Source organism: Polistes canadensis, unplaced genomic scaffold, assembly GCF_001313835.1.
Source record: "Polistes canadensis isolate GaletaPanama2010 unplaced genomic scaffold, ASM131383v1 scaffold_29, whole genome shotgun sequence".
Lineage (NCBI taxonomy): Eukaryota > Metazoa > Arthropoda > Insecta > Hymenoptera > Vespidae > Polistes > Polistes canadensis.
In genome coordinates, this window is record NW_014569576.1 from 138,542 (window position 1) to 147,773 (window position 9,232).

At 33.4% G+C, this 9,232-nt stretch overlaps 1 protein-coding gene across 5 annotated transcripts in view; it reads left to right on the forward strand.

Annotated features, from left to right (window-relative positions):
* LOC106784039 (chromodomain-helicase-DNA-binding protein Mi-2 homolog) overlaps positions 1-9,232 on the forward strand; it is a 12,198-nt gene extending 2,966 nt beyond the window's left edge. For 3 of the 5 annotated variants that reach the window (XM_014743130.1, XM_014743133.1, XM_014743134.1), the window contains 17 exons: positions 261-352; positions 723-845; positions 936-1,226; positions 1,297-1,590; positions 1,689-1,943; positions 2,042-2,204; positions 2,304-2,489; positions 2,598-2,787; positions 2,911-3,284; positions 3,494-3,663; positions 3,746-3,971; positions 4,075-5,310; positions 5,425-6,551; positions 6,715-6,990; positions 7,078-7,325; positions 7,417-7,702; positions 8,038-9,232. In XM_014743130.1, the coding sequence (XP_014598616.1) occupies positions 261-352; positions 723-845; positions 936-1,226; positions 1,297-1,590; positions 1,689-1,943; positions 2,042-2,204; positions 2,304-2,489; positions 2,598-2,787; positions 2,911-3,284; positions 3,494-3,663; positions 3,746-3,971; positions 4,075-5,310; positions 5,425-6,551; positions 6,715-6,990; positions 7,078-7,325; positions 7,417-7,702; positions 8,038-8,349 (5,849 nt within the window). In that variant the 3' untranslated portion in view covers positions 8,350-9,232. The remainder of the gene's footprint in view (positions 1-260; positions 353-722; positions 846-935; positions 1,227-1,296; positions 1,591-1,688; positions 1,944-2,041; positions 2,205-2,303; positions 2,490-2,597; positions 2,788-2,910; positions 3,285-3,493; positions 3,664-3,745; positions 3,972-4,074; positions 5,311-5,424; positions 6,552-6,714; positions 6,991-7,077; positions 7,326-7,416; positions 7,703-8,037) is intronic. The other 2 variants (XM_014743132.1, XM_014743131.1) reach the window with 2 other exon arrangements.

The window sequence follows — 9,232 nt, forward strand, 5'->3', positions numbered from 1 at the left end:
ATGATAATGCAACAAATTGTTTTGAATGAAAAGTTATATTTCAAAGTGTATCAATATATATATATGTATATATATATATATATATATGTATGTATAATAATAACCTGTAGAATAAGACATTAACTCTTTTGAATTGCGTTAGAATTTTACTTTTTATATTCAAATTTAATTGATTTCTTTATAGTTTTTCCTTCATTGAAACTTACTTTGAAAATGTTTGGTTATGTTTTATTGAAATACTGTTAATATGAAATAAACAGGTGAAGATGATCTAGAGGAAACTGGGGGTCAAGTTTCTAATATTAATCAACAAGTAGATGGCTCATCTGATGCAGAGAAATCTCCGATATTAGTAAGTAATTTCTTGTCTTTTTTTCTAAATTTAAATAAAATTTATAAGATTTAGTGTATGAACATTAAATATTAAAGTTTTGTTGAGGAACTTAAATAATAACGATCAATTTAACGAAGTTTAGATGTTTTGTGTTTTGAATATTAATAATAAAAAGAAAAATGTATGTCTACTCAATGAAAAAAGACGCTGAACTGTAAAGATTAAGTTGCTGAAGAAGTCCCAATAAAGGGACGAAACGTCCAACTAAATCAAACWTAGTTYTACTYCTTTYATGTCCAAGTTCCCTGTTAAATTTCATCATTAAAAATTGTAATTTTTGGACGAGAGAAATACTAAATAAATATTAAATATTCCATTTTATTTACAGGAAGAAGATGATGATTATGAACCGGAAGAAAGAAAGAAGAAGAAAGGAAAAAAACGGAAAGCACGCAGCGAAGATAAGAAAGGCAAGAAAAAGAAGAAAAAGAAAAAGTCTGATTCTGGAGACGTAAATATTTTTGTATATACATATATTTATTATACTAGTAATTATTATATCTTCCTTTCCTTACAATAAGTTTTATTTAAAAAATATTAGGAAAGTGATTTTGGTGGTGGAGATGTTGGTGATGCAGCAGGTGATGATAGCGACTATGCAGGCAATAGGAAGAGTAGAAAATCTTCATCGAGGAAATCATCCAGTCATAATGAATCGGCTACACAAGGACAAGAACCAACAACTGGAATGCCAACGATAGAAGAAGTTTGCAACACCTTTGGATTAACTGATGTACAAATAGAATACTCTGATGCAGATTTTCAAAATTTAACAACATATAAACTGTTTCAACAACATGTTAGACCGCTTTTAGCAAAAGAAAATCCGAAAGTAAGTAATGTTATTATTTAGAAGAAATATTCAATATCTTATAATTTGTTTTTACATGTATTATGCATAGGTCCCAATGTCCAAACTGATGATGCTGGTAGCAGCTAAGTGGCGAGACTTCTCAGAACTGAATCCACACACCCAACCGGATGCAGATGCATCATCTACAAATGTGGACGATGATAGCAGGAATGTAAGAGCAAATCGTAGTGGTCCGGTCCAGGAAGCAGAGGATGAAGAGGATGACGACGAGGACAGCGATAGAAAAAGGAAGTCTAGAGGAACAAGGGCCAAAAAAGGGAAGAAAGCATCTAAAGTACCAACGCTTAAAATAAAACTTGGAAAACGTAAAAGGGGAAGTTCAGTATGTGATTTTTAATTGATTGCAACAATTCCGTCATGTTGTGCAATTAATTCAAGTTCTCTGTTGCGTGTGTAATTGGTGTCGTTTCCTTTAATTAGGATGAAGAGGCAGAGGGAAGCGGGGCAGGATCTGATCGCGATTCCGACATGGAGTTCGAGCAAATGTTGGCCAATGCAGAAAAGGGATCTGGTGGCGATGGAAACATGAAGGCAGGTGTAGAAGAGGGTGAAGTGGAACCACCAGCGGAACCGCCTGTTCGCAGAAAGGCAAAGACGAAGATCGGCAACAAAACTAAGAAGAAAAAGAAGACTAAAACTACATCTAAATTCCCAGATGGAGAAGAAGGTCTTCAGGTAATAATTTTACTTATAAATGTTTATATTTTATATTCATGTGAGATGTTTTTCTTTTTACTCAATGCGATAAATAAATTTTTTTTCTTTGTATTCAGACGGATCATCAAGATTATTGCGAAGTTTGTCAACAAGGTGGAGAAATTATCTTATGTGATACGTGCCCAAGAGCATATCATTTGGTATGCTTAGAACCTGAATTAGAAGAAACACCGGAAGGAAAATGGAGCTGTCCTCATTGTGAAGGAGAAGGTATTGCAGGTACCTCCCTAGCATTCCCTATCCCTTTTTCCTACCCCATCACATTTGTTCAAGTATACTGTTAAATTTATATTACAAGTTCTTTATTATCTCCATTAGGTGCAGCGGAAGATGATGATGAACATATGGAATTTTGTAGAGTTTGTAAAGATGGTGGTGAATTGTTGTGCTGTGATAGTTGCACAAGTGCATATCATACGCATTGTTTAAATCCTCCTTTGTCAGAAATTCCAGATGGCGACTGGAAATGTCCTAGATGTTCTTGCCCACCATTATGCGGCAAAGGTCCTTAATTTATTTTTATTACTTATTGAATGATTATATTTAAATAATATTAATTTTTATAATTTTCCAAAATATTTATATATATATTACTTATTTATTTTGCTTTAGTGGCAAAAATATTAACGTGGAGGTGGAAAGAATGTCCGGAGACACCATCCGAAGAACCTTCAACAAGTAAAGCAGCACCAAAGCAATGTAAAATACGGGAATTTTTCGTAAAATGGGCCGATATGTCTTATTGGCATTGTGATTGGGTTACAGAATTACAGTTAGATGTTTTCCATCCACTTATGTTCAGGTAATTACTAGATGATAGACATGAATAAGAGTAAATACTTAAATTATAGGGAAGATATTCGAAATAATTTGAAAATAAGATATAGTTTCTAGTTATAGTTCCTTCATTAGATCCTATTTTCAGAAATTATTCACGTAAATACGATATGGATGACCCACCGAAATTAGAAGAGCCATTGGATGAAGGCGATTCTCGTGTAAAGAGATTGAAAGAACAAGATGGTGCTACTAATAGAGATGATTATAATTTAGAAGAACGATTTTATCGCTATGGTGTACGTCCTGAATGGCTTGTGGTTCATCGAGTCATTAATCACAGACTTCAACGAGACGGTCGAGCGATATATCTTGTTAAATGGAGAGAACTAGGCTATGATCAAGCTACTTGGGAAGATGAACATGAAGATATTCCTGGATTGAAACAAGCTATAGAATATTATTTAGATTTAAGGGCAGCCAATTGTTGCGACGGCAGTTCATCTCGTAAGGGTAAAAAAGGTAAGAATTTACATAATTATTTTTTATCTATGATTCTTAAAATATTATTGCAATATTAAAATTATTAACTTGACTAATTATAAGAATGTCGATATTTTTATTAGTTTATGTTTAAATATATAATGTTATAGTATCTTTTTATTAGAAAACTTTTAGTAATCCATATTTCTAAATAAAAAAAAAGTATATTTAAATATTTTAATTATTAGGTAAAGGTAAAAAATCAAAGACCCGTGAACTCATTGATGACGAAGAGAGAACACCCAAACGTTATACACCACCACCAGATAAACCAACTACAGATCTTAAGAAAAAATACGAACGTCAGCCTGAGTATTTGGATCAAACTGGAATGCAATTGCATCCTTATCAATTAGAGGTAATTTTTCTTTGATTGTAAAATATCTGACCACGAGAGAATAAATGGAAATAATTCATGATATTATTTTGTATTTGTGCAGGGATTAAATTGGCTGAGGTATTCATGGGGACAAGGCATAGATACCATATTAGCAGATGAGATGGGTTTAGGAAAAACTATTCAAACCATTACATTTTTATATTCTCTCTATAAAGAAGGTCACTGTAAAGGGCCTTTCCTTGTATCTGTTCCACTGTCAACGATTATCAATTGGGAACGTGAATTTGAAACATGGGCACCTGATTTTTACTGTGTCACTTATGTTGGTTAGTACACGAGCTAATTGCTATACTTTTTAGTTATCTGTACAAATTTTTATTTACCATAATATAATCATATGTAAAAAATTTATCATTGTTTGAAATATAGGTGACAAGGATAGCAGAATGGTAATCCGTGAAAATGAATTATCCTTTGAAGAAGGAGCTGTTCGAGGCATAAGAGCATCAAAGATTCGATCATCTCAAATAAAATTTAATGTACTATTGACAAGTTACGAACTTATTTCCATAGATTCAGCGTGCTTAGGTTCAATAGATTGGGCCGTACTCGTTGTAGACGAGGCACATAGATTGAAATCGAATCAATCGAAATTTTTCCGATTACTTGCGTCTTACAATATTGCATATAAACTTTTATTGACTGGTACACCGTTACAAAATAATTTAGAAGAATTGTTCCACTTATTGAATTTCCTATGTCGAGATAAATTCAACGATCTAGCAGCATTCCAAAACGAATTTGCTGATATTTCAAAAGAAGAACAAGTGAAAAAGTTACATGAGATGCTTGGGCCACACATGTTGCGACGATTAAAGGCTGATGTATTAAAGAATATGCCAAGTAAATCAGAATTCATAGTAAGAGTTGAATTGTCACCAATGCAAAAGAAATATTACAAATATATTTTAACGAGAAACTTCGAAGCTCTCAATCCTAAGGGTGGAGGGCAACAAGTATCGTTATTGAATATAATGATGGATCTTAAAAAATGTTGCAATCATCCATATCTGTTTCCCGCTGCATCACAAGAAGCACCAACCGGACCTAACGGAAATTACGAAACGTCTGCATTGATTAAAGCTGCTGGAAAATTAGTTTTATTAAGCAAGATGTTAAAAAGATTAAGAGACGATGGTCACAGAGTTTTGATATTCTCTCAGATGACTAAGATGTTAGATATTCTTGAAGATTATTTGGAAGGAGAGGGATACAAATATGAAAGAATAGATGGTAATATTACAGGTGCCCAAAGACAGGAAGCCATCGATAGATTTAATGCTCCTGGTGCACAACAATTTGTATTTTTACTTTCGACGCGCGCTGGTGGATTAGGTATCAATCTGGCAACAGCAGATACTGTTATCATTTATGATTCTGATTGGAATCCGCATAATGACATTCAAGCATTCAGCAGAGCACATAGAATTGGTCAAGCCAATAAAGTTATGATCTATAGGTTTGTTACTCGTAATTCAGTGGAAGAAAGAGTAACGCAAGTAGCTAAACGTAAAATGATGCTTACGCATCTAGTTGTTCGACCAGGAATGGGTGGTAAGGGTGCTAATTTCAGTAAACAAGAACTCGATGACATTCTTCGATTTGGTAAGTTTTAGGTTTTAATTGGAATTAAACATAATCGTTTATGTAAATCCGTATAAATAAAAACTATTAAATTCTAATATGTGACTCTCTCTTTTTTTTTTTTTTTTTATATAGGTACCGAAGAATTGTTTAAAGAGGAAGAAGGTAAAGAAGATGAAGCAATTCATTACGATGATAAAGCAGTTGCTGAATTGTTAGATCGAAGTAAAGAAGGTATAGAACAAAAGGAGAATTGGGCAAACGAGTACTTAAGTTCATTTAAAGTAGCATCTTACGTGACAAAGGAGGGTGAAACAGAAGAAGAAGCGGATACTGAAATAATTAAGCAAGAAGCAGAAAATACTGATCCAGCATATTGGATAAAGCTTTTAAGACATCATTATGAACAACAACAAGAAGATATTGCAAGAACACTTGGAAAGGGTAAGAGAGTAAGGAAACAAGTTAATTATAACGACGGTGGTGTTACGGGAGATCAAGGTGCAAGAGATGATCAACCATGGCAAGAAAATTTGTCAGATTACAACAGCGATTTTAGTGCGCCGAGCGACGACGATAAGGAGGATGATGATTTCGATGAAAAGGGTGATGGAGATTTGTTATCTCGTAGAAGTAGACGAAGATTGGAAAGGCGAGATGAAAAGGATAGACCTCTTCCGCCATTACTTGCCCGAGTTAATGGTAATATTGAAGTATTAGGTTTTAATGCCAGACAACGAAAAGCATTCCTAAATGCTATTATGCGTTATGGCATGCCACCACAAGATGCATTTAACTCTCAATGGTTGGTCCGAGATTTAAGGGGGAAATCAGAAAAAAATTTCAAAGCTTACGTTTCACTTTTTATGCGGCACCTTTGCGAGCCTGGGGCCGATAATGCTGAAACATTTGCCGATGGTGTACCAAGAGAAGGTCTTAGCAGACAACACGTTTTAACTAGAATTGGCGTAATGTCTTTGATTAGAAAAAAGGTTCAAGAATTTGAACATATTAATGGATATTATTCCATGCCAGAAATGATTCGTAAGCCGGTAGAACCTGTTAAGGTTGAAGCAGCTGGTGATGCAACTACGGGTGCTAGTAGCACAAGTGCGACGCCTGCTACTTCCAATGCACCTAGCCCTAGTCCTGCTGCGACGCCAACGCCTACATCTGCATCCGGCACAATGACTAGTGAAAATAAAGCCAACGCTGATTCATCTGAAACAAAAGATTCTAAGGATGATCAAAAGGAAAAGGAGGTTTGTAAAAACTTGATCGATTTTTTGTTTACATGGACTTACTCAACAAAAATGTTTGAATATATTGACCACGTAAATAAATAGAAGTGTTCTTTTTTAAGTATCCAAAACATTTATATATTTTGTATATCACATTTGACCTATTTTTCATGTTTCCTTTTAGGCTAATGATTCTAAAGAAGCGAAAGAAGATTCTAAGGACAAAGAAGAGGACGATGGAAATAAGGATAAAGAAAAAGATAAAGAAGAAATTAAAAAAGAAGAAAAGGAAACAGAGACAGACATATCGGATAAAGATAAGGATAAAAATGATGGAAAGGATGAAAAAGGTACAACGAAACATGATGAAAAAACTGAAACGGGTGATAATAAGCAAAAAGAATCCGAGGAGGATGTTGTTATCGTTAAAGACGACGAGGAGGAAACAGAAAAACGAGAGGTACTTTTATGATTTAATAAAATTATACATTTTTTTTTTAAGCAATAATTATATAAACCTAATTATAATACAAAAAATCACTTGTAGGATAAGGATACAAAGGAAAAGGATACTAAGGACTGTGATTCTGAAATACTTAAAACTAAGCGTAAATTCATGTTTAATATTGCCGATGGTGGTTTTACGGAGCTGCATACTTTGTGGTTAAACGAAGAAAAAGCTGCAGTACCTGGTCGTGAATATGAGATTTGGCATCGAAGACACGATTATTGGTTATTAGCTGGTATCGTTACTCATGGATACGGCCGTTGGCAAGATATTCAAAATGATATACGGTAGATAAATAAACTTTTACCATATTTAATATTTTAAAAATTTTGAATTAATTTGTTTCTTTACAATGAATTTTTGTATTTATTCTTACAGATTTGCAATAATTAACGAACCCTTCAAAATGGACGTTGGAAAGGGTAACTTTTTAGAAATAAAAAATAAATTTTTGGCTAGGCGTTTCAAACTTCTCGAGCAGGCATTAGTGATAGAAGAACAATTGAGGAGGGCTGCGTACCTGAACTTAACACAGGATCCCAATCATCCTGCAATGAGCCTCAATGCCAGATTCGCCGAAGTTGAGTGCCTTGCTGAATCGCATCAACACCTTAGCAAAGAAAGCCTTGCTGGTAATAAACCTGCGAACGCCGTACTGCACAAGGTTTGAATTCCCAATATTATAAGAAAATTTAAAATTTATTATTAAGTCGAGTCAAAAGTAATTTTCGTTTTGAGGAATAAATTATAAAAATATATTCATCATCCAATGACTCATAACTCAGAATCTATCTGATCACTGGTGACATGTAATTGCAGATAATTGCAAACATATAATTGCTAGTTATTGGTATTGAATATAATTGCTGGTATTGGATGAAGAAAATTGATATGTTAAAAATGGAAATTATATATAACTCGATCTAGTAGGAGTTGCTATGATTTATTTATGTTCAATGATCGATCATTTTTAACGTTGTAAATTTGAAATGATTATAGGTATTAAATCAATTGGAGGAATTACTGTCTGATATGAAATCAGATGTCAGTCGTTTACCAGCGACATTAGCACGTATTCCTCCAGTTGCCCAAAGACTTCAAATGTCCGAGAGGTCGATATTAAGTCGACTAGCCGCAACTGCCCCAGGAGGTAATAGTTCTCAAGCTGGTCAATTATTGGCACAACAATTCCCTGCAGGCTTTTCTGGAGGACAACTGCCAGCCACATTTGCGGGAGCCGCTAACTTTGGAAGCTTCAGACCACAATACTCAGTACCGGGTCAACCACCTCAAGGTTTTACAGGTCAGTGAGACCGTGTCTTCGTCCGCTCGAACAAGAACAATTGTTAACTTGATATGAAGAGATGATTATTTCTATCATAGTTTGAACATAAAATCCCTGGATTCTCTTGTAAAGAATTCTAATATTGGCGCTGGTTGCATTAATTCAAGAACAACAATAATAACAGTAAATGATGGTAACAGTAACAACACAAAATATTCTGCTGTATTATTATTTCTCTTACACTAGTTGAATTTTTCATTAGAAGAGGTGGTAAGATTTGAATATATAAAAAGTGTGTAATAACATTTTATTATTAAATTACATTATTACCTGTATTTATTATGTGTACATTCGGCAACTAGCATCAAGAGATTCATGTTTTATATCAATCCAAGCGGTTTTAACTCAAGAGACTTAAATTATTTTTTTAAATATATATAATATAATGTGATACGAGATATATGATATGATATATACTATCCTATTATATTATATATATGCAAATATATGATATTAAGAATGATTTATATCTGTTGATCAAGCCGCTGTGTGTATCCATGTAATATTAAGAAGTTCGTTTTACTTAAATTTATTTAAGAACAAATAATTTTATGTGGAGAATTTACAATTTTAAGGTGTTTTGATTTAATCGCGATGTATTCTTATAATTTATTCGTATTAAAGAAAAAAAAATGAAAATTAATATTAGTGACAATAGTCGGCTCGGATGCAAAAAAGAAATAATAAATTAACTAGTTGGAGTGTAAGTGAGACATGTAATCATCAGGAGTTAATAACTTCTCATCGAATTTCGTTATTGAAATTCATCAGGATATAATATGAAAGAAAGAGCGAAAGAGAGACAAAAAGAAAGAGAAAGAAAAAAAGAGAGAAAGAAAGAAAGAAAGA